This window comes from Macrobrachium nipponense, chromosome 42, assembly GCF_015104395.2.
Source record: "Macrobrachium nipponense isolate FS-2020 chromosome 42, ASM1510439v2, whole genome shotgun sequence".
NCBI classification, from domain to species: Eukaryota; Metazoa; Arthropoda; class Malacostraca; order Decapoda; family Palaemonidae; genus Macrobrachium; species Macrobrachium nipponense.
Genome location: NC_061103.1, coordinates 30,897,157 through 30,923,494, shown reverse-complemented (window position 1 = coordinate 30,923,494; position 26,338 = coordinate 30,897,157). Strand labels below are relative to the sequence as shown.

General features: G+C 36.4%; 2 protein-coding genes across 6 annotated transcripts in view; one reads left to right on the top strand and one right to left on the bottom strand.

Moving 5' to 3' along the window:
- Positions 1–860: 860 nt before the first annotated feature.
- Positions 861–21,549, bottom strand: LOC135213045 (organic cation transporter protein-like). The gene is made up of 13 exons (XM_064246876.1): positions 21,529–21,549; positions 20,018–20,127; positions 16,470–16,629; positions 15,480–15,591; positions 11,570–11,673; positions 10,381–10,535; positions 8,848–9,016; positions 8,210–8,357; positions 7,517–7,599; positions 6,527–6,786; positions 2,477–2,661; positions 1,608–1,759; positions 861–1,050 (listed from the first exon to the last, which is right to left on the bottom strand). Exons 2-13 carry the CDS (start codon positions 20,097–20,099, stop codon positions 1,023–1,025), a joined length of 1,638 nt encoding a protein of 545 aa, XP_064102946.1. The 5' UTR covers positions 20,100–20,127; positions 21,529–21,549; the 3' UTR covers positions 861–1,022.
- Positions 18,290–26,338, top strand: part of LOC135213042 (sodium-coupled monocarboxylate transporter 1-like) — a 28,950-nt gene continuing 20,901 nt past the window's right edge. The window contains exons 1-2 of one of the 5 annotated variants that reach the window (XM_064246869.1): positions 18,290–20,070; positions 25,785–26,068. In XM_064246869.1, coding sequence (XP_064102939.1) covers positions 25,855–26,068 — 214 coding nt within the window. In that variant the 5' untranslated portion in view covers positions 18,290–20,070; positions 25,785–25,854. Of the gene's footprint in view, positions 20,229–23,202; positions 23,226–25,355; positions 25,565–25,784; positions 26,069–26,338 lie in introns of those variants that run through there. The other 4 variants (XM_064246868.1, XM_064246867.1, XM_064246871.1 and 1 more) reach the window with 4 other exon arrangements.

The window sequence follows — 26,338 nt, the reverse complement described above, 5'->3', positions numbered from 1 at the left end:
TGGTTAAATGTCATTACTGTGTTTTTCTGGCGTTTTTATTAGCTTCAGCCTTATGACGTCAATTGATTTGTTCTGTGCCTGGCACTGAAAATACAGTTTTACAGATTACATGCCTTATATACCCCTCATATTGTTCTTATTCTTTCCTTTCGATGGGAAATGAAGAAGCTGTAAGTCGTAACAATGACATAAAGTAATTAAGTACTGCAATTAATACTGTGTAATTATATATTGCATTTAATTTTGCATAATTAATATTGCATTTAATTTTGTGTAAGTAATTAAGTATTGCAACTCATCTTGTTTAAGTAATTAAGCATTGCAACTCATCTTGTGGACATTACTCACAAAGTAATCTCATACTTGATGAGTATGAGAGCTAGACAATACTTAGCTTTACCCATGAATACATCATCGTCGTGATTCCATTGAGGTTAACTCAGTATTCTCTTCCTGGCTTACAGCCTGCCCTCTTCCAAGAGGCGGGTCTATCTCCCCCCAAGGGCTTACACCCCAGTCTTGTCCTTCTCGCTCCTCTTTAGCATTTTCTTCAGGCCTGGGCTAGTTAAAGGATTCCCATCCATTCAGCGGCTGCCTTTAGAAATAATGTCAAGCTATGGAGCTTTTATCTTATGTTTTAGAAGCTCTTAAGTTTAGTGTCAGTAAGTTTGTCTTAAATATTCTCATTCATTAAAGTGATTGGCTTTTTAATTTCCATAATTCATCGTCATTTATGGGCTATTATCATATCATCTTCGACTTTATTTCATTTCGTTTCTTCCCTTATATACGACTGAATCTTTTCATATTCTTTTCTGACTATTTATACATAAGGATAATTGAAAACTAAGATAACCACAAATGTTGATTTAATCAACGGAACAAAATGTTTCACGTATCGTACATGGGATAAAAAAATTGTCTTTCATTATATCTTTTTGCAATTTCATTTTGCTCGGTAAAAATCTATTGTAAAAATTCTGCTTTTCAGTAAAACTTGGTGTTTGAAGACCAGATCGTTCTCATGGCGCTGGTGCCGCTCTCCAAGACCTGAAATAAGCAAAAGATGGAATGATGACGTAAGAACACCGAACTACTACTTCTTCTTCAGACTGGGTCTCCAGACCTTTGGTCCCAAGAGGTGAAATTCGAGGCTTCAAGTGATACTTTGTGAAATTTTGTGGTCGTGCGAAATATCAGGTAATTTTGATTTATATATATATATATAATACACACACACATATATATATATATATATTTATATATATATTATATATATATATATTCATTTATATTTCTTAGTTTGTAGTTTGGTTTCTTAAATTGTTTTTGCCGCAGATTTATTACATACTCATATCCTAAGATATCTGCTGTAGCATTTTGCTTACCTTCTGGTGGGTTTGTGCATTATATATATATATATCATATATATATATAGATATATATATATATATTATATATATATATATATACACGAATGTCATGCCTCATTTCATAAATCAAATTTCTTATGTGAATACACAACAAAGTTCAAGTTACCGAGATCAAAGCAAAACTTAATCAAACGCAGGCAACGCTCAGTTGAATACGATACAAGATAAACCTACCTGGAGTAGGCCTTGTCCGCCCTCTCCTCCAAACTGGCAACGGTGTCCGGTAGGGCCACGCCCTGCGTCTCTGGGAGAGTCAGCGTGACAACAGCGGCCACCATGGAAGTCGCACCGAACACCAGGGAGGGTGCCCAGGGGAATGCAATGACCTGGAGGAGGTACAATCCTTTTTCAAATTGTTGCGAGGATAATCAATGTGGAAGATGTGATAGTTAATTTCGCTGATCGGACGATAAATGGCTTTTTGGGATGAAACTGCTAGGCCTATGTTCAGCTTCATCCTGGTTAGCCGTTTGCGACAGTCTGTTGTTGTCAGATGTGTAATTCAACGCTTAAGTTGTTAGTCCTATGTTCATCTTCATCCACAACAATTGGCCTACTGTTAGGTGTATAATTCATCGCCTAGGCCAATTTTGATTATATATGATCCGTTTACGACAGGCCGTTTTTTTCAGGTGTATAATTCAACGCTTAAGTTGTAAGTCCTACACCCACAACAATGGGCCTACTCTTAGGTGTATAATTCACCGCCTAGGCCAATTTTGATATATATATATATATATATATATATATATATATATATATATATATATGTATGTATATATACTATAAACCACTTTCTAGTTTAGCTAAAAGGTTTTCCATCCACTTTGTTAGATATAAGTATAGTTCCTCAACCAAATATAGTCCGAATGTTTTAGGAATTGTATGAGATATGCAAGTAGAACTAATATTTTACAATGACCAAAGTTTTCTTGAATGGCTGATTATATACTCCGACTGTAAAATACACGTACACAAACGAGAGAGAGAGAGAGAGAGGAGAGAGAGAGAGAGAGAGAGAGAGAGAGAGAGTTCGACCTTACGAGCAGCTCAGTAATGAACGGAGAGACGATGGAACCGATCCTGCCCACCATGAAGGAAGTGGAGATCCCTCTGCTTCGCACCTCCGTCGGGAAGAGCTCAGAGGAATAGAATACCACGATCTGGAAAGCCGAGGAGATGGCCACCCGCCCGATCATCGCCAGGGTCATGGTGGTGATGACGTAGTCTGAGGAAATGAGTAGAGTATTTAGTATAGTAGATTGTCAGGGCCGGTGTTTGCCGTTTCGTTAGCTGGCTTAATTAAGGAATCTGTTCTAAGGTACTTTCCCGTCATCTCGTCAATATAAGACTAATAGGATTCAGAGCATTTTTCTGATGTTACCACAAAATACTGAGCAGGTTCCGGGGCCGTTTATTATTATTATTATTATTATTATTATTATTATTATTATTATTATTATCAGGATCCATACAGAGAGAGGTCAACTAACGCGCAGATATGGTTGTGTCAGGGCTGGGAGACTGAGATCACGTGAGTCCCCGCGGCTCACAGTCAAGATATCTTCGGGGGAGCATTTGAATGAAAATATCAAAACAAAATATGTCTTCTGCTTCTATTTTATATTTATCCGGTCTCTGAGGATTTCTGTTATGGTTCTGACCCTATTTTATGTTTATCCTGTCTCTGGGGATCTTTTATAGTCCTTAATCCACAATCTGCTTAGGATCTCGGCATATAAATGCCAACAGTCCAGTACAATGTTTCATTCACTAACACGCAGTTTTGAGGTAAAAGTCTCTGTAAATATAGGTTTCTTGTTTAATCACAATTGTAGAAAAGCTAAGTAACCATGCCAAACAATTGCGCAGTTTATGGTTGTTATAATACGATAAAGAAAAAGATAGTTTAATCAGGACATTTGTTTTTTTCGGTTTCCGAGGGATGAATTTTTAAGAGATGCTTGGATACAAGCATGCCGACGCTCAGACAAGATTAATCCAGATCTTGCCGTGATTTGTTCTGTACATTTCTGCAAAGAAGATATTGCTGAAGACATGAAGTCACGTCTCCTTGGCATCGAAAGACCCTAGAATCAACGGATATTGAAGAGGGATGCAGTTCCATCTCTTTCTCTGCCTAAAGGTAATAATTTATTTTTACTGATTTTCATGAATTTTACGTTGAAACCTAATTTTGCCAGGAAAATAAATATATTTCTCTTAGGAAAAGCATAGAAATTAAGTACAGCATACAACCAAAAGCAAATGATAAAATAAAAAAAAATATCCTTTATCAAGTGAATGAACATTAATGCTCATTTCATGATATAAATAATATGTGTAATTCCTAAATGTTTTTCCTAAGAGAAATATATTTATTTTCCTGGCAAAATTAGGTTTCAACGTAAAATTCATGAGAATCGGTACAAACTACCTTTGGGCAGAGAAAGAGACGGAACTGCATTGGGAGGAGACTGCAAAGTTCGTATCATTAGTTGACGAGTGGTTTGATATCATGAATTCTTGTACTGTTTATGGTGACAAGGCATCCCGAAACGCTTTTGGAATTGATTATGAAATACAGAAAAATGTTTTGCATGAAATGATGGACACCATGAGAACCATGAAGGAGGCAAACTCAGGGTTTAATTGCATGTATAAATTTCAAAAGGGAGTGATTTTGTCATGCAAGTCTCTGATAGGCCTATATGAGATGGTAAAGAAATTATATGGTGTTAAATTCATTCCTACAAGAAGACTGAATCAGGATGTACTTGAACACTTTTTTGGATGTGTACATCAAATGAATGGGCCACATGAAAATCCTAATTCAGTAAACTTCAAATTCTGCTTAAGAAAGTACTTACTAGGGAAAGACATTGCGCTGTTAAGTGAAAAAACACCTACCGAATGCATAGAAGAATTTGATATCCTTAACCAGCAAATGCAAACTGCAGCAAGTGCAATGCGAGACAGCGAGAGAGAACTATCTGATAGAAGAAGAATCTCTTCGATACATTGGAGGCTATATTGTGAAGAAGTTTGGATTAAAATATCCTCATTTGGGAGTTGAGGCATCAGAGGCTAACGAAAAAGAAAAATCATGGCTTAGTACTATTAACATGGGCGGACTTCATGCTCCTTCTGATGATTTCATGTCCCAGTTATCTATCATAAGAGAAATTTTCATTGCTGCTCATGGTGATACTTAAAGAGAAGGCAAAGACTGCATAAAGTCATTAATTTCAGAAATGGAATTATCGGGAGTTGATATTCCCAAAGATGTGATAGCATTTTTTGCTAAAATTTCTGTGTTTTTTCGGATGAGACATCTGAACAAAGCAATTGTGATAGATAAAAAGAAAAAGAAAGTGTCGTAGCATGAAAAAGAAATTTATGAAATTGTGAATATGTTAACTATGTTTTTTTCTTTTTTTGTCTTTTGAAACCGTACAATAAAATATATGATTAAAATAGTTTGTTTTTGTGTCACCTCAATTTTCTCATTTCAGTACTTTAACGACACGATAATTTACTTATAACCAAAATAACGAATATGAAAGTCTTAACTTGAGTTGAGTGTCACTAATGAAACATGAATGTAGAAAAGAAAAAAGACAAGTATCAGGAACGAGTAGATAAGTCAAGATAAAAGAGAGAAAGGAATTAGCGTCCATCATATACTGAGTGCCACCCGCCTCACGGGGGCTCACGTGACGAGGTGCGCGGAATAGGCCTTATTTTCGTCCCACTCTTAACTGACCCCTCCCTCTCTGTATGGATCCTGATGATTATTATTATTATTATATCTTCAGTTGTATTAAAAATAGGAGTGAATAAAAATGACAATCATGGCCACTTGAAATCGCCTATAGTAGATTCACATCAACCGTGCATGTGACGTCTAGGCCAGTCCCTTACGGCGCTCCTGATTGGCTGTTGATAAGCCAATCACAGGGCTGGAAACTCTCAGTCTCTCTCGAGAGTTCACAGAGGCAGGATGTATGTTCCACCTCTCCTGAGGGATACGTCTTTCAGGAGAGGTGGAACATACACCCGGCCTATGTGAACTCTCTCGAGAGACTGAGAGTTTCCAGCCCTGTGGCTGCCTTATCAACAGCCAATCAGGAGCGTAGTAAGGGACTGGCCTAGACGTCAAATGAGATGAGCAAACCAGCCAGATTTTAGCAAGGCGCCTGTGATGACATATGCTCTCATACATAGACCTATCGTTAGAACTTGTATTATAAGTGAATGAATGGTGGTCGAATCTTAGATAAATGCTTTTATTATTAATCTTGAAAAGCGTAAAATCTACTATCTCAATAATTTAAATGACCAGAAATAGCAAAGGTGTCAAATAGCTACCTTCTGGAACCCCACCAACAGCAATAACTCTTTGCTGTCAGCTTGAGCTGTTTGAATTACAACTGAGTTGTATTGTTCAGACTCAAGTATTGTATTATCATAATAGTTTGGAACATTACTTCTAAAAATGTGTATTGGTTTGCTTGAAGTTACGACTTGGGGAATTACGGCAAAAGGCCTAAAGCTTGTTTTCAGTCAGATCACACAGAAAAACCTAGTGATATCTATGTCATCTTCGTTTTGCGAGGAAGCACTCAGTGACACCAGGGAACTTCTTGAAATATGTTTCCAGACGAACACAGGAGAGATAAGTTTGAATAATTCGGTGTATTGGTTAAACGTATTTAGTCAGAGAAGGATTAAGCTGCATCGAGACAATTATAGAGTGTTATAGGGAGCTTGCTTTCAGTCCGAGCGTAAGAAAGACTAACGAATGCCCGCCAACTTTTCAATTCTCAGGTGTCAGGTAAAATCTTCCTTGACTAGTAACTTGGTAAAAAGAAATCTTTTGTAAATTGACAGTTAACTGTAAGCCTTGTTTTCAGTCAAAACAAGAGAAAACTGGAGGGTAACTTACAACTTGTTCACAGAAAGGTCTCAGGCGAAAAAAGTTTTGAGACTCCTTGTTATTACTCTGTTATCAATCAAAATTCAGGGTAAAACTCAAGAGAACTCTAGTAAAAGGCCCACTCTCAACCCACAAACAACGAATAAAACCAGACCTTTAGGAGTAGGAATTAAAGACAGAAGCATTAATCCACTGAGAAGGAAGCTGCCAACCCCTGGGATTCTTCTGCCGAACCTGGACACAATAGGTATGGTCAGAGAGTACGCTGGAATCTCCATCAGTCCTGAGAGAGCCATGAAGACGTAAGGATCGTTGCTCAGATTCCCGCCGCTCAAAGAGAGGCCATAGTAGACCATGTTGAGTACCAGGAAGTTCACGTACATGATGGCAGTTATTTTACGCAGCTTGGTTGTTCTGGAAGGGAAAATAGTTTTTACGAACGACATGGTCATGTTTACATTGAATGATGTCAGTTTCACAGGATTGTTACCATTGCTCCTGGGAACATTTAAAGATGGAATTGCATAAATTTATACCAGAGCAGGATGTTGTTTCAAATCAAAATTGATTCTGGAAGAAAGGAAATAAAATTCTTACCAACTGCATGGTCATGTTTACATCAAGCTCTGTCAATTTTACTGGATGGTTACCATTACTTTTGGGAACAATTTAAGATGAAATTTGCATAAATCTGTAACAAAGTAGAAGTGTTTCAAATCAAGTGATTCCAGAGGAGAAGACCCCAGTTGGTACCGGCTGTGTGGTCATGTTTACATCAAACTGTCTTATCTTCCCATGATTGTTACCATTACTTTTTAGGAACAACTAGAATGAAAATGGCAAAAATTTATGCAAAATCGGAAATGTGGTTCAATTCAATATTCCAATTGTCACTTTTGAATTTCAAGGTTCATTTCTATCACTGACATGGCTGGGAGCCTTCATGCGTGGCACTCTATGTTGCCTGTATTCAAAATACCATTTTGCTGAATTTCAAGGTTCATATAGCAGTGTGGTAGCTGTGCCTGCATGCAGAGGACTTATTACTGTTATCCTCTGGCAACAATTTAAGATGAAAATTGCACAAATTTATACAAAATCGTAACTGTTCCAAATCAAAATTGAAAATTGCGAATTGATTTACCTGAAGAGTATCACAAAGTTCTCAGTGGCGGCTCTGAGTCTCTCTTTAACTGTCTGATGTTTTGTTTGTTTAGATGACGTTTCCTAGAAAACAACAGAAGAATTAAAAAGTAATTGAACATTTACATAATCCACAAGAAATAATAATATGTTGTTAGTCTCAAAAATTGGCTTAATAATAGTTTATGGATATTTCACATAATTCGTAATTGTCAATAAAATAATCCACAAGAAGTAACATACATTCAACTCAAACTATTATCAATCTCAAAATATGGCAAAGACCTGAAAAATAATTCTGTTAACTATTCAATCTCCAAACGATTATTTGGGTTACAAACAACAGAAATGCTTCCTCTTAGTTTACATAACGTCATTTCAGTGAAGTAACACAAGGCGTGATCAGACCTCCAGCTTACTTAAGACATGCGCGAGATTTTCCTCTAACACATAAGTTGTAAACATTATATTCCTAACTTAAAGTAAATTAGAACGTGCTAAAATCTTCGGTTAAATAGAGCCTTCTTTCACCAACGAAAATCAAAATAAATATGCTATACTTTATTAGAAATAATTTCCTTGTACTGCTTAACATGCACATTATTTATATTTTACATTTTCATTCTAATAAATAAATCATAAATCCTAAAATTCCTGTACCTAACAAGCGAAACACTTTTTTTAGAAGACTTACGAGATCTTGGCACTCTTTGAAAATGTTCCTGATGACGTCATCACTTGGTAGCGTGGTACCGTTCCATCTGGCGGCTTTCCTCAGAACTTCCAGGGCTTTGTCGTGGTAGCCAGCCACTGCCAGCCATCTTGGGGATTCGTCCATGAACCTTTGTAGAAAATTCGCTAAAATTTTTTTAATTATGTCTGTTTTTTTTTTTAGAGATGATTTTCTATGTTTATTGATTTTTGTAAATAGTATGTAATGCATATCTATGTCTGTACATTAAAACACTCTGGTTTAAATCTTAGTTTTAAACCAGAGTGTATTAATGGGCCTTTTATACTTGAGACGTATCCTGTTTTAACAGAAGAATTTATTTACATATATATATATATATATATATATATATATATAGTATATATATATATATATATAGTATGTGTGTCTACAGACATACATATGTATATCTATAATGTCTATTTTAGCCTACTTAAAATATAAATCTAGCTCAGCAGCTGTTACCCATCTCTCATGCACCTTCGCACGCTATTAATAGGCTGCTAAATCGACAGAAATAGTTTTGTAAAAAAAAAAAAAAAAAAAATATGAACGAACGTATTCGTAGAACCAACGATTAAAAATCGTACAAAACTCACAGTAACCAAGGAATCAGAAATACACCAGGCAGTGACGATACTAACTGCAGCCACCTCCAAGACCTGATGAGATACCCGTCGCCAGCCAGGATGAGGATGCCAAATGCCCAGGGCAGGCCGGCCAGTACCCCCATGACTGGCCGGAGACGGGCCTCGGTGACCTCGATGACTGTGGAGATGAACATGTCAAATTTATGTAAAAATGGATTAATATAAGATTCCCTAAGCGTGCTAACGTCATGATACAAGCAATCTTTTTTACCAGAATGATAAAAGAACTCTGCCGTAGGAGGGTAGTGCCGTCAGTAGACCTCCTGCGATGCACTGTAGGCATTGCTTAAGGTTCTTTGCAGCGTGCCTTCGTTCACCCTAGCTGCAACCACTTTTGTTCCTTTTACTGTACCTTCTTTCATATTCGCTTTCTTCACCTTACTTCCCACCTTCCCCTATCATTTGATTCATAGTGCAACTGCTTCGAGGGTTTCGTCCTGTTACACCTTTCAGACCTTTTACTGTTAATTTCCATTTCACCGCGGAAAGACCTCACAAGTCGCAGTGCTTGGTCATTTGGCCTAAATTCTATATTTAATTCGATAAAAGAACTTTCTGTGAATATCACCAGGTTAATTTAGAATGCATGGCGTATTTTCAGCTCCGTTCGCAATACTCAGCTTCTTCGTTGTTTGTTTGTTTGTATGGTGTTTTTACGTTGCATAGAACCGGCGGTTATTCAGCAAAAGGACCAACGACTTTATGTGACTTCCGAACCACGTCGAGAGTGAACTTCTACTACCAGAAATACACATCTCTAATCCCCTCAGTGGAATGCCCGAGAATCGGACTCGCGGCCACAGAGGTGGCAGGCCAAGGCCACACCAATCACGCCACTAAGGCGCTCAAATTCTAAGATAACATCGCCCTATCTGGTCTTTGACCTATCTCGATCGCAGTCGATTTAGGCTACTTTTCACATCTATTACATATATATATATATATATATATATATATATATATATATATATATATATATATATATATATATATATATATATATCTATATATATATATATATATATTAAAGGCAAAAATCCACGAAGGAAAGTGAAACAATGGAGTACCGCTGCAAGGCCTCCGATTCTCGTCCTTACTAAGCAGACTGGTATAAAAATGAAGGTAAGTTTACGAAAACAAACTCGTATAAATGACAGAAAGGGATTATAAAGGGAAATATCTATATCTCTCAGTCAATCTATCTATCTATATATATATCTATATATATATATATATATATATATATATATATATATATATAGATAGATAGATAGATAAAAAAGGTAGCACATTTTAAGTTTTAGTACCAATTCATCGCCGAAATTCTAACATAACATCGTATTAGTCTCAGTTGCGTTCAGATTACTTCAACGTATTCTCAATGAGTCCGCTAATCCCTTTACTGATTTTCTATGTCAAAACCACAACTCCCAAAGCGGTAAATAATAAAAGAAGGTGAAAATAACAAAGAAATTGACTCACGAAGCACATAAGCGATGTTGCCACAGAAAGGCATCATGACTCCCATCACGAAACGGCAGAAGAGGAGCGGCGACAAATCCCTCAACCAGCTGGTCAGTAGACCTAAGGAAACGTACACCATAAGCCCGAACACGATGATTCTCTTGCGTCCATACCTGGGGGGGAGGGAGGAAGATTTTCTGCTTTAACAGAAATGCAGAGAGGAATGAGGAAGATTTTCTGCCCTAACAGAAATGCAGAGGAATGATGATTTTCTGCTTCAACAGAAATGCAGAGAGGAATAACGAAGATTTTCTGCTTTAACAGAAATAAAAAGAGGAATAAAGGTATGATGGTTTTCTGCTTTAACAGAAATGCAGAGAGGAATGAAGGAATGATAAAGATTTTCTGCTTTAACGGAAATGCAGAGAGGAATGACGAAGATTTTTCAGGTTTAACAGAAAGGCAGAGAGGAATGACGGAATGATGAAGATTTTCTGCTTTAACAGATATACAAAGAGGAATGAATGAATGACGAAGGTTTTATGCTTTAACAGATGTGCAAAGAGGAATTTCCTGCTTTAACAGATAAGCAAAGAGGAATAAAGGAATGATGAAGATTTTCTGCTTTAACAGAAATGCAGAGAGGAATGACGGAATTATTAAAATTTTCTACTTTAACAGATGTGCAAAGGGTCAGCTCCCTAACTAAATTGTCAAGTTGCTCGTTCCTTCGGCTTTCCCATAAATAATGTCTAGTATAACGAAGCCAGCAATCAGTTTCATTGTCTTGAAGATGCTTCTCATGTTGTTGGCTTTATATGGGACAGAGAATTCCTTACAATCACGAAATATAGAAAGTGTTCATAGCTTATAGCCTTCCATCAAATGCTAATCATTTGGTGGATTTTTTTTTTCGTTGTTTCATGAAAATTTGTCGCGATATTTCGCTAAAAAATTCACACAGACACTGACAAAAAAAGGCTGCTTAACATTACCTAACATCTTTGGCTCGATTAATAAGAGAGGAAGCAATACAGATTGAATTAGATCTAGCACTTAAGAATTTATGTTATCATGCAAAAATAAAAAAAAATAATAGCTTCTAAAAACAGCTTCTTGCCCGGAAAAGATTGTAAGATTCATCATAACTGAAAAGTCTCCTTAAACTTAGCTCGCTTGTTAAGTATGTAAATAAATAATGACTTACTTGTCTGCTAAAAATGCACAGCATAAACCACCTATGAATATTCCTGACATGTAGATGCTCTGGTACCAAGCCCGTAGATGCTGCCTGTCACAAGTCAACTTGAACTGTTATAGAGAAAAGTTAAGTATATCTTAGTTTTACCAGACCACTGAGCTGATTAACAGCTCTCATAGGGCTGGCCCAAAGGATGAGATATTTTTACGTGACTAGGAACCAATTGATTACCTAGCAACGGGACCTACAGCTTATTGTGGAATCCGAACCACATTGTTTCGAGAAATGAATTTCTATCACCAGAAATAAATTCCTCTGGTTACGCGTTGGCCTTGCCGAGAATCGAACTTCGTACCACCGGGTTGGTAGCCGAGCGCGAAATGCACTCGGCCAACGTGGAATTACTGTTACAGAGAAGATACCATCGTTAGAATAAATTTTATTTTTATTGGACATTATCCCCTCAACATTAGAACTGACCTCTCTAAAATAACTTTACATCTTCAAATCGCAACTGTAACTGTAATTCATGAGTTGTAAAATTACTCTATTACCATTACAATACCAATTTACTCTTTTACAATTTAGTCAAAAGTAAACTTTAACTTTATGGCGTTAATCAATTATCTTAATTCAAAATACAGCTGGATAAATTGATAAATTGCATTTTGTGTACTGATGAGTTTGTATGATAACAAGAATAAAAAAAAAAAAAAAAAACAATCGTATTCAGGACAAGGCAGAGTAAGGGAATGTAACTTGGAAACTTTCACTAGAATATGTGATAGTTATTATTATTATTATTATTATTTATTATTATTATTATTATTGATTATTATTATTATTATTATTATTTTATTATTATTATTATTTTATGATTATTATTATTATTATTATTATTATTATTATTATTATTATTATTATTATTATATTATTATTATTATTATTTAGAAGAGAAATTATTATTATTATTATTATTTAGAAGAGAAATTACAGAAGATATTGGGAAATGCAGAAAAAAAGAGATCGTTTCTTAGCAAACCAAGATAAATGAACAAAATGATAAATGAATAGATAAAAATGCCCAATAAATTATTCAAAAGTACAATACAGCAATCTATTTAATTTTCAAAGAGATGCTAGTTCCACGTTGACCGAGTGCATTTCGCGCTCGGCTACCAACCCGGTGGTCCGAAGTTTGGTTCCCGACTCGGCCAACGCGGAACCAGAGGAATTTATTTCTGGTCATAGAAATGCATTTCTCGATACAATGTGGTTCGGATCCCACAATAAGCTGTAGGTCCTGTTGCTAGGTGACCAATTGGTTCCTAGCCACGTAAAAATATCTAATCCTTCGGGCCAGCCCTAGGAGAGCTGTTAATCAGCTCAGTGGTCTGGTTAAACTAAGATATACTTCTTAACTTCATAGAGATGCTTTTCACGTTATTATTGGTTATGGAACAGTGACTTATTTACAATTATGAAAAACACACAATCAATGAGAATTGTTTTGGGGTAGTCATGTATTAAACTAAGGTTTTAGACTACATGAATATCTTCAAGAAATAATAGTAAACAGCTATTAAATTGTTAAAACAAACCTCAGATTTATGTGTAGTCCAAGTCAGGGGTGGCCAGACTTTTGGACTCCGAGATCTACTCTAAAGACTGAAAATCTTTCACGATCTACCATACTACATAATCATATATTATTACGTGGGGGAAAAAATCAAATAGCGCCATGGTACGATAAAAACATGAGTACTATTGCTTCACTCACTTATATACATATATATATATATATATATATATATATAATATATTATATATATATATATATATATGTGTGTGTGTGTGTGTGAGTGTTACGCAAAATGTGGATAATTGCCAAATGTGTACATTTTGCAATTAATTTTGCATATTGTGTACAGTTTGCAGGCACCAAGCGCTGCAAATTGTACACAATAGGCAAAATTAATTGCAAAATGTACACATTTGGCAATTATCCACATTTTGCGTAACACACACACACACACACACACACACATATATATATATATATATATATATATATATATATATATATATATATATATATATCTATATCTATATATATATATCTATATATATATTATATATATATATATATATATATATATATATATATATATATATATATAGGGTCTGCTCCCGAGGAGGTACTAAAACCTATCCCCGCCCCTTGTGAAACGTCATCAGTTACAAAAGGACCATATCTTTATGAAACTATTTTTAAAATAACATTTTCACATAACTATTTTTGCGATGGCGTTTTTATATATAAATTTTCCTCTTATTGCATGTTGCCGTATACTACATTAAAGTACAAAGAATGTTCTTTCAAATAATATATGGCACATTACAATTACGATTACTTTCAAACCCACAAGCGCGCACAGAAAAAATTATCTACGCACACAAAAATGTGCAATTACTTCATCCGTCAACCTGCATACATCACGTTTCGTAGCGTATCTGACTAAGGGATGATGATAGAAAGATACTGAATAATGGATTAGAAAGCTGATAAAATTTACTATATAATGCATAAATAAAATTGATAGGTGTTCTCAGAAATTTTCGAGGAATTATAGGTCAAAGACGGACCAAAATTTTTATATTTTATGTAAATATTTACCACATTTTTCTTACGTAATTTTCCATCTTATTACATTTTGCCATATACCATGTAAAAGTACAAAGAATAACCTTTCAATTGGTATATGACACATTACAATTACAATTATATTCAAACCCATAATAGCGCACAGAAAAAATTATCTTCGCACGCAAAAATTATAAAAAATTAAGCGTTCGTAGTTCTGAAATCTAGCCCCGCCCCTTGTGAAACGTCATCAGATACATCCAGCCAGACTGACTAATACCTTTTTGTACTTTTTTCGAAAATATTTTAATCGTTTGAGGCATGCATAATTAATACCTTTATGTATACAGTTTGTATTATATGTAAACTTACGTGTTCGGAAGTATATTTATGTGATATGAAGTGCTAATGAGAAATTTGCTGGAAATGTGTTCCCTGTATCATTTTCTTCATAATAAGATTTGGAAAATATAATTAATCTGTCATTCTAATCTTTAGCATAAAAAAAGTTGCTTTTCAAAGTGAGGTATGAACACAGTGACAGAAATAAATACATTTCTTAAGAATTATTTAAAATCTTGATAATATTACCTCTTGAGAGAGAGAGAGAGAGAGAGAGAGAGAGAGAGAGAGAGAGAGAGAGAGAGTGATCATGTTATAAAAAATGGACTTGAAGAGAATATAGCAAACCAGTATATAGGTAAGTAGATAAATAAGTAAAGAATAAACATATGAAGAAAGCTGGAGTAGCTATGTGTGCTCAAACTGGTATATTTTGTGGAATAAAACAAGGCTTGGTGACTAAATGAGAGAATGGGTATTTAAAAAATCAAATATGTGACCTCTCTACCGATTTTATCATCAAGATTTTATGAAAAACACCATGTGATATGGATTAAATGTATAAAAACTAAGGGTTCTTTAAGTAATTCAATGGAAAAGCACAGAAAGTGTTACATTTGTGACGTCACAATATTAGCTCCGCCCCCAATGCCGAGTTGAGCAGACCCTATATACTTTGACTCTGCATTGAACGACCTGTGTCGCAAGCCAGCAATCTGGTCGTGACAGATTCACGCTGAGATCGTTCAGACACGAAGCTCCGCCCACTTTTGCATTCAGACAAGCCCATACACAGTGTTTTTGCGAACGATACGGGCAGTCGTTCAGTGTATAGGGCCCTTAAGTCTTAGACTCTAAGACACAATGTTATGTATTATTTTTGTATATCTCCATGAAATAGCCTTAATACTAAACCCCTCAAGTTATTACTTCAGATGTGATGGTGCTGCTGAAGGTGGAGTTATCGAAGTGCCACTCACTGCAGGGGAATTCGCTGTAGGTGCCATTATTCGGGTTCTCCACGACGAAGATGCACTCATCTCTGAGGGAAGGTCAGTGGGAAACTTTTATCGGAATAGAATGGAATACGAAATCGAAGCCAAGCGTTGTGACCTATGAGGTCATTCGGCGCCGAAAGGGAAATTGATAGTGTAAAGGTTTTGGAGGTGTAACAGGAGGAAAACCTCGCAGTTGCACTATGTAACAAGGCGTGATCCAACCTCCAGTACTCGGGACGTGCACATTTTTTTCCCCTCACGCACAAGTTGTAACTTTTATCGTAAATTGAAACGTGCTAAATTGAAAAAAATATGCTATATTTCATTAGAAATTATTTTTCTGTACTGTTTAACATCCACATTATTTTCCATTTTACATTTTCATTCTAATGAATAAATCATAAATATCCTATCTTAAAATTCCTGTATCTTTTACTCAAAGGGAAACAACTTTTTCAGACCTTTTTAGGTCAACAACAACAAACAACAAAGTAGTTTGTAGGCTAACTCCCCGAGTACACGAAAATTGTGAGGACAGGGTATAAGGTAAGCAGGACGAAGGAATGTGAAGAGAAGTGCAGGAAAAAAACATTAAATGGCAATATGTTTAAATTCACTCGAATTTTCATTAAAATCTTACAGTAAGAGACATGCTACAGTATTCGAAAGGCTTGGGGTTTAAGTATTTAATACACAGTATCTCAAATCTTTGTAATTTTGCATTCTGCAAGAGGCCACTACTTCTGGTAAAAGTACCATATCTACATAGAAAGATAAACAGACAGACGGACTGATAAGCTGAAAAATCCTTAGGCCAATACCTTTATAATATAGAAAGATAAACAGACAGACAATACCTGTACTACACAGAAAGATAAACAGACAGACGGACTGATAATCTGAAAAATCCTTGGGCCAATACCTTCTGCTGTCATTGAGATACCCAATGTCTTTCACGACTCCCAGGTGAATGGGCGGTCCCCCCTCCTCTTCTTCACCTGTTAAGGCTGATATGCACGTGTAGTCGACGTTTGGCGTCAAAAAAGCTGCTGCCAGTGCGTGGTAGGTAGTGAGGCCCATACCTTCAGGAGGAAAAATGGGTATATTTACTTGTAAAAATAGGATTAAGTAAGGTAAATTCTCGCAGTAGCACGAGTCTTGAAATGGAGAAACAAAATAAGAATGTTATGTATGGGCATACATAGTTTTAGAAATCAATTTCACCGAGAGCTTTTGGGAATCTGTTCGATTTCCCCTCTCAGATTGAAAAAGAGAAACATAGTATATTCTAGGTACTAATCTCCTTATAATTCTTATCTGTCACTTATACTACCCTTCCTTGTTCTCTCAGTTTCTCATGTATGTCAGTCAGTCTGCTAAGTAGAACGTTGAGTCGAAAGATCTTGCAGATACTCCAGTGTTTCACTTTCCTTCGTGGCTTATACCTTTATTTATGCATTTATCACGTTCCAAACTTTCGTGATTCAGTTATACATAGTATATATATTTGTACCCATGCATAACTGTAGATTTGTTTCTCCATAAACAGAATTAATAGGCTTGTTACTATAATCCACACTCCCAATGAACATGTTATATTGTTATATTAAGAAGAATTCTGTAATGGACAGAAACCTTGCTTTAGTGTCAAATTTTTCTGACGTAAATATTCATATTGAAAGGAAATTATACAGATGACTGATCTCAAGAGAAGAAGGGAAAATGTTAGTAATATAAATGAACTTATTGACTAAAAAAAAAATCTAGCTCATGCATCTTAGATTCTGGATAACTAAAAGAAATTTTAGACGATTGTTGTTTGAGCTGATTTTATCGGCTCTTAAGACCCAAGGGATAAGTTATTTTACCAATACTTATGCTCATATTTTTGTATATGTATAGCTACTAATTGTATTCATATGGATAAAGTCTTGAATGATTACTAGAACATATTGCGCCGTATATGTAAATCTTTTCTAATGTGATAATGAAATTATTCATGTGATTTGTACTATGACCTGGACTATAAAAGCATGACTTCACAGGCAAACTGGAATTCGACAGTAGAGAGCTGTTTGGAGGTTTTTCCTTTTCCAAAATTGATGGAAGAGAACAAACCCCTGGTAATTCTGGTTCATGACAGACTTCAACGAACGAAATGACCGAGTAATTCGGAAAGCCAATCTCCTCATTTAACTTCCGGTGGGCCAATTTTCGCTAATCTCACTAAATGACGGACTGACATGCAATTGTGAGAGTACTAGTCGGAGTGTTCGGCACAGCGTAAAACTTTGCATTGCCCAGTGTCCGCCATGAATAAACATGTCTCTCTCTCTCTCTCTCTCTCTCTCTCTCTCTGCGGTGTTTGCTTTACTAGGGGAAATAGTGAGAGAGGATGTTGAAGGGTAAATGAATAAATGAATGAGAAGCACAGAACAGAGGCATTCTGGAATGACACAAGACCAAAACGGATAAATGTAAATGTGAACAGACATAGGATATTGAAAGCTAAAGACTTAACTGGATTCAAACGAGATGGTCCAGTGGTCCAGATGTGAGAGTGTGAACGACGAGGGGCTGACCAGAGTGTGTAAGGTGATGCGGGTAAACTCTAAAGATGACCGCACATCTTCTACAGTCCTCAAGAGACTGGAATGCCCTGTCATTTTCGCTTGCTCGGGGAGTAAGCCTACAGTCTACTTAGTTGTTGTTGTTTTTGTTGTTTTTGTTGGGGGAGAGGGTTAGGAAAGCCTATAAAAGTCTGAAAAAGGTGTTTTTGCGTTGAGTTAAAGATACGGGAATTTTAGGATAGGACATTTATGATTTATTTATTAGAAAAAAAATGTAAAATATAATGTGTCTGTTAAACGGTACAGGCCAATTATTTATTTATAATAAAATATAGCATATTTATTTTAATTTTCGCTGATGAAACAATGGTCTATTTGATCATAGATTTTAGCACACGCTCCTAGTAAGTTGGAGGTCGGATCACGCCTTGTTCAGCATGTAATAAATAGGACTAGAATGTCGAAACTCCTATCTCAACATTTAACATCAAATTAATGTTACTTTTTAGTTTAACTATTACGCAAATTTACATTATTTCCTTAACTCTTCCTTGCTACCCAGCAGAGGTACACAGCAGGCTGTAAATAAACCCAGTGATGCCAAACTAATATCCACCAATGATCTTTTATTCTTAACCATGACGTGATTACTCTCCTTATCTCTATTAACATATCGAAATGCGTTAAACTTAGTACTGCTAATGCGTATGGAAGTTAAAATGTATTTCCGGTAGGGCCTTATCGTTGAACGTGAGTACTACACGTATGTATGGATGAAGTTAAAAAGACCATTAACTGATTACCAAGCTCTTAAAATGTTCAAGTGAAGAAAGGTAACGTAAAACAACATTCAGATGAACCGAATCACTCGATAAGAAAGACCTTGTTACATTACTACCTTTCTTTGTTAGTATTAAAGACAAGAGGAAAACAAAGCCTCAGTCAGTGTCTGATAATTAAGGTAATCTCCCTGTTTTTTCATCTTTAGTTGGTTAATAAAATCCTATGAGAAAATTTTGTCTCTTTCCTAAGAAGGTATTTGCCCACAACCCCATGTTTTCCCTTTCAAATCTCGTGTTTAATAGGGGCTCTTGTAGTAGTAGTAGTAGAAGTAGTAGTAGTAGGTAGTAGTAGTAGTAGTAGTAGTAGTAGTAGTAGTCGGTACATGCCTTTGGAACGGTTTCTGGCTCTCTGTATTTTCATGATTCTATTGTAGACGTTGAGATGTTTACCGAGTGATAGATTAGTCTTATGTTATCTGCCCCCTTGAAATAACCGTGGAGCAGGCCTTTGGTGGCGGGGCGGGCGGGGCAGTGGGGGGAGGGGGGGTCATTACTTGGCCTAGAGGGCGCAATAAACTCAGAGCCGTGAACCATAAGTCAGTCGTGTAGGCATAATACAAACACAAAGGAATAATTGACAGAAATGATTGTTTCTTTGGTGCATGGCGAAGGAGACGATTGCAAGCATTATGACTACAGAACTCTGCTTTTACATAAAATCAGACTAAATACAAAGCAACGTGGATTCATTATCTTTTCTTGTGCCCATTAGGAACCGCCTTCGAGATCACGCAATCAGATCATTCACCCTCTTTCAGAATCCATTCAAAAATGGAACCTCCTATCAATAGATCGTATCAGTGCTAATGAACTACATTGTTTCTTCTGATATCCGCTGTTGTCGTAGCTTTTTTCACAAACAAATCGATGCCTATCGTTGGAGGGCCCGTTATCTCACTGATACGATGTTTCCTAGACGCAGTGGGCATTTCGTACCCAGGTGGGGGTCATTTGAGCCGCGTTGTCGTCGTCGACGTCCAGGTGCAGTTATACCCACCGTGAGTGCCCCACGACAAAAAGTCTCAATTGCCTTACACAGGATGCTCGTCAGTACTTACAATACCCCGTGATGAAGAAGTGCAGGGCATTCCATCGTCCTGTGCCCAGCTGGGTCAGTAGGTCGTCTATCTTGTTTGTCATGTGGAGCTGAAGTTGGGCGCTTCTCCGCCTGAAATGGTGATTTGATACAAAAAGAAAAAAAAAGTTACAGGATTTTGCAAATGTTTAGTTTTGGTGAAGTGTTTCTTAAGTTACAGATTGCTGAAAATGGCAAGTTAATTATTTATTTATTTATTTTCAAAAGATATACGTAGACTTCTGAAAATTATATATTTTTTAAAGTTACAGGTTTCTGAAATAAATATTTTTTCTCAAAAGTTACAGATTTTGAACATTATATTTTTTTTTTTCAAAAGTTACAGGTTTCTGAAAATGACGTTTTTTTTTTTTCGAAAGTTACAGGTTTCTGAAAATAATCAAAAGTTTACAGATTTCAGAAATTTATATTTCTTTTTCAAAAGTTATAGATTTCTGAAAATGATATTTTTTTTAAAAAGTTATAGATATCTGAAAATGATATTTTTTCAAAAGTTACAGGTTTCAGAAATTTATATATTCTTTTTCAAATGTTATAAATTTCTGAAAATGAATTTTTTTTTGTCAAAACTTACAGATTTCAGAAATTCATATTTCTTTTTCAAAAGTTATAGATTTCTGAAAATGATATTTTTATTGTCAAAACTTATAGATTTCTGCAAATGATATATATATTTTTGAACAGTTACATTTTCTGAAAAAGTCAAGTTTTTTAATTTCAAAAGTTACAGATTTTTTATATTTCTGTTTCAAAAGGTTCAGATCTCTGAAAATAGCAAATTTGTTTGTTTGAAAAGTTTAAAGATTTAGAAAATTGGGTAGTTTTTTTTTTTAACTAGATAGTTTATTGCTTCAAAAGTTACAAATTTCTGAAAATGGCCTTTTTTATTTATTTATTCTTTAAAAGTTACATACGTCTGAAAATGGCTAGCTTCGTGATTTGATTCGAAATGCTATCAGTGTTTGTCATTCTCGAAAATTTACAATTTTGAAAACCTATTTAGTGAAAAATTAGGTTGCTTTTTTTTGGAATCGTTCTTCAAAAAGCTATTTCATCGAGTGCTCGTTTTTCAAAGCTCAAAAGAAACAGAGATCGTTCAAGCACTTTTGTGTAAACACTGCACAATGTTCTTTGATCTGTAATGTTTAATCTTTAGATCTTTAAGATTATTCCTAAACGACAGTCAGTCACATGCGCGTTTGAATACACTGTCACTTATGATTGCCACATGATTCTTTCCTGTGAGGCGGAAGATCCGCAGGATTGATTGAACGATGCTTTTTAGCGTAACGAAACACTGCTCGCGCAGACGCGTTCGCGGTACGCGCGCTGACACCCACCACCAATCGCGGGTGAAGAACAGCCACAGAAATTGCTTGAGAGGGATAGAAATTGCTCGAGAGAGAGAGAGAGAGAGAGAGAGAGAGAGAGAGAGAGAGAGAGAGAGAGAGATGAATCCGTAGTAACACCAACCTGCAGAAGTGCCTGGGCTTTTTTTGTATGTGTGCCTCTGAAGGCCCGAATCCATCAAGGGACTCAATGTATCTCGACGTATCCTTATCACTTTTGTAACTCGATTTGATGACGTCACGGAGTTCGGGCCTGAATTGATGAAGACTACTGCAGTGTCGCCAGTGTAGACCAACGATGCTAAGGGTTGATCGACTAGTCTGCTAAAGCGAGAAATTTAAGATTCTCTCGCCTGCCAAAGCAAGAGGTTCAAAATTCCCAGTCTGCTAAAGCGAGAGGCTCTATTAGATTGTCTAGTACGCTGACGCCAACATTTTCCAAAATAACGTTTTCAGATGGAAAGGATCTCAGATACAGCAAAGAATTCTAATTTCATTCAACTACTGCTGTCATAATCTATTTTTCAAAAAGTTGTTTGGCAGTATTTGTCTGTAGCTCAATTGTTTTTTGAGTGTGCAGACCTAGTACGACACTTTTCTTTGCGTCCACAATGCGCATAGTAACTGAGAGCTGTGTACTATGAAGTTGAGATTTGGACACAACTCATGCAGTAGCATGAATAAGGGCCAAGGTTATAGGTATAGTACAGACCAGAATATAAGAGGAGACTTTACCAGGTCATGAATGGCTTCATTTCAAAGTTTGTTGCAGACGCTTTGTGAGAGACGCCTTCGATTGACCTTCTTCTCGCATCCAAGGGAGCTTAAATGAGCGTGAGAGTTGCAACCAGTGTTGCAGCTTCGAGGAATTTCGTCTACCAATGTGGCTTTCTAGTGACATTTGGCAATCCGCTGTGGATATTCTGACCACAGCCACGGCGCTGAGGAATAAAATTCTTTACTTCACCTTCTAAATATATTGTGAAAGTATGAAACTATTTTATATAATCCATTTTGGGGTATTAGCTTAAAAAGAAATAGAACTGAAGGATCTAATTTGAAATAGCAAATTAGCTTACCGTAAACAACGTTTTCTTTGAAGAGACAATGTCAAAATGAAAACAATTTAAAGTATACTAGTCTACCATAAACTACGATTTCTTCGAAAATCAGAAGAACTGCATATGGTAACTGCTAAAATCCAGTGTTGTGAAGAAAAAACGGCAACGCTGGTTGCAACTAAATCCACTTCCGGATGCTAGTCGATAAGTAACAGAGAGTGAGAGTGGAAACTCGCCACTCCTCCTTGTCCCACTCGATTATGCATTCGATTACAAAAGTAATTTCATCTAATACCTTCTTCTCTCTGTTAAAAATTTTTCTTTATCTAACTTATCTACAGTCAGCCATCTTTATATCCAAGTATCAATTTTTACCTTCATCCTTCCTTAAAGCTACTGGGGAGACAAGAGAGGATAGAATCAGAAATGACTACACAAGGGGGTCGACTAAGGTGGTGGAAGTATCAAAGAAAGTGCAGGAGGGGAGACTGAAATGGTATGGACACCTGCTGAGGAGAGATGAGGACCACGCTGGGAGACATACTATGGGGATGGAGCTTCAAGGAAGAAGAAGAGGGAGACCAAGAAAGAGATGGAAGGACTGTGTGAGAGGAGACTTACATGAGGAGGGAATTGATGAGGCAGGAGCGCAGGATAGAAATAGATGGAAATGGCTCTTCCGAAACGGCGACCCCATATAAAAATGGGAACCAGCTGGGGAAGAAGAAGAAGAAGAAGATCCTACCTTAAAGCTACTGAGGTCAGTCATCTCTGAGCAAACTCCTCAGTGAGGCATATTCTCCACCTGTTTAGACCGGCACGGTCTAGATAGGTGGAGATTATGCCTCACTGAGGAGTACCTATGTGGTACTAATGTCACATTCGTAGAGTCGAGATGCCACATGGCTACAATTCCCTTGTTCATGGTATTCTGAGATCGCGATGTCCATAACTAATACCTTAAGTTAATCCATTTTTGTTCTATTTCATAAAAAAAGTTTGTGCAAGTGTGTCTGTGGTGGCTGGCCAGTTATCAAGGTAGGTAGACCTATGGGAAGTGATATCGAGTCTTGTCTGTACGACAAGTTGGGAGAGAGAGAGACCTTGCGTAGAAAAGCACCTAATAAATTACAATTACACTGCTACTTTTAATTAGATTCATATAACCTACATTCGTTAATATTTCTAGCGTTGTTATTGTAAAGGGGTTTGAGCCATTTCGAACCGGTGCCTAGATAGCTAGACTCAAGCCTGTAGAGTCCACCAACCCTTCCTAGCCTTTTGGTTAATTTATACTCTTGCACTGCGATTAATCATTTTTATAGAATGACCGCAAATTTACCCCCATTTTGACTTACTAATCTGTTTATGATAAAGAATCTCTTGAAAACAATTATATATTACGACAAATGCCTGTAGCAAACAGGAAGGAAAACTATAACATAAAAGAGTTTGCTGAATATTTGCAAATATACTAAGACTAAAATTATCAGGCCAGTGTGCAGAGATGCCAATTTCCACACCATGACTTCCACGCTCATCTAAATTTGATATTCATTCAGCCGTTGGCAAAATGTAAAGTATATAAAATAATATTCGCTCTCCTTTACCGTCTAAAGATAATTTTGGTAAACATACGTTAACCGGAACACCAAAATGTTTATCATTATTTATCAATACACGGGTATCTTCACAAGCTTCAGTATTAAATGATAATGAGACTATGATATAGCTCCAAACATTAACTGCATTTACAGTTATCACTTGGAAAGAACGTCCCATACCAAGTTAACCACAATCACTCTACATTTATTATAACAATTCTCAATTAATTTTAAGTTTCGACTTCCGATTTCATAAACTGGCGCGTAAGCAACCAATCTTTGGTGGTTCTTTATGCAGTCATTATTGCACGAACATATACATAAATATGCAAGTGACCGAGAATATAGGTAAATGAATCACACAATATAAGAAAATAGTATATTCGATCTCCTGCACACATCAAAAAGCTTTCACACCGGAGGCCAAATTTCTACGTTTCGGCCTCCAGTCTTATCTGGCTGCTTGTTGATACCTTGTCAAGATTTTGTGAGGAACTTTGGAATCCTACTCTGAAAATAGGCTTTGACTGCACAGCAATCTTATTAGGCTGTGGCTGTGTCCAGGAATGACAAGGACCACTTCGAGATCCCACTAACCGGCTTTGGTCAGCGTCTTGGTCCTGTCACAAGAATTTATTGGTTCATTAATACAGATATTTGAGATTATACTTGTAGTCTGAACAACCACATCAATCGACTAAAACGTCTGTTAGCGATCATGTCCTCCGACTGTCGAAAGCGACGTAACTTAAGTGTACGGCTTTTATTTTTTTAACGCAATTGGCCCTTTTGTTGCTGATGATATTATTTGATCGGATTTGAGCCCACTCTGTGGTAGTATTCCTGCTTGAACCATGTGCATGCCATTGGAATATTTTAGCTGAGAAAGTGGTTGAAATATTTTTACTCTATTTACAGTTGTGCTGTATCTTGGTTCTTGTTACCTTTACAACTTATATAGAGCTGAGAAATGAATGGATGATGTTTAAGGTTTCTTAACGCAAATGCGTTTGGTGAAAACAAACTATCTGGCAAAAGTTTTCTAAATTGTATTTAAGGGAGCGGAAGAAATAAAGTATTTACGAGCAAACCTATCAACCATTTTATGACCAAACAACCTGAAAAAATAATGATAATAAGCAAAGAAAGCATGACAGGGCTGAATTCGTCAGTTGTATAAAGAGTGCACTGACTCATCTTTGAAATGGAAAAAATCATCCCTTTATATACTAGCTGGCAACTCCAGCGCAAGTCTCCCAGTTTAAAAACAGCAACGGTTGTTCGATGGCCCCTTTCTCCAAGAAGGGGTATCATCGCACCTCCGATCAAATTCTGCGTGTCTGCGTCCTCTTGTTTCAAGAATTGGCTCCCCTTCCGTAAGGAAATTAGAAGAAAACTAAAGCCAGCAGGTGTATAATCTGACTGTGATCTGCTATCTCGTTTCTCATTCATGGAAGTGAAGAGTGACGTATACACAGAATTCCTGTGAGAACTGGTAAGAAGAATTGTACAGAAAAATAAGCCTGCCATAGTTACGATAACTTAGTTAATGAATGAACTGAAGTTTTAGTGAAAGAAGTAGCTCATTTGGACGTATGTACTTTTAACGCATGATGATGTATTCACTGTAAAGGATTAACGAATACACCATCGTAAGTTACGATTTTTTTCCACCGAGGAAACGTCACTGAACCTGGAAAAATATCTATTTTCAGAGAGACCAAGTCTGATTAGCCGAGACATCTGAGAGCAGTCATTTACAACTCCCCACGATTCGAACTCGAGATGGAGACCATAAGATCGAAGACCTTAGGAATCGTAGACTGGATATTCTTCAGTTTACTGCTGGTGGTGTCGTTGGGCATTGGCATCTACAGCTCCGTCAGCGGGCGAGGGAATCACTCGACCCAGGAGTACCTACTCGGCGGGAGACAGATGCCTGTGGCACCTGTGGCCATCTCTCTTTTGGGAGGAGTCATCTCGGCCATATCTATTCTAGGTGAGTTGTTAATTATCCTAATTATCTGAGGGTTTTTCATTTCTGTTTTAAAAATTTATATTCTTTAAACAATAATTACTGACACTGAAGTTCTCTAATGACTTTGCACTATAGAAAGAATTCGAGATATGCGATTTATAAGTTTGAATAAATGTAAATAAAAACGTAATAGCTATGAAATAATTACATTAATCAATAAATAATTAAAGGATGATGTGCCTGAATATGAACTTTAGCAAGGGAACTGAAACACAAGACTAGGGAAAGCTT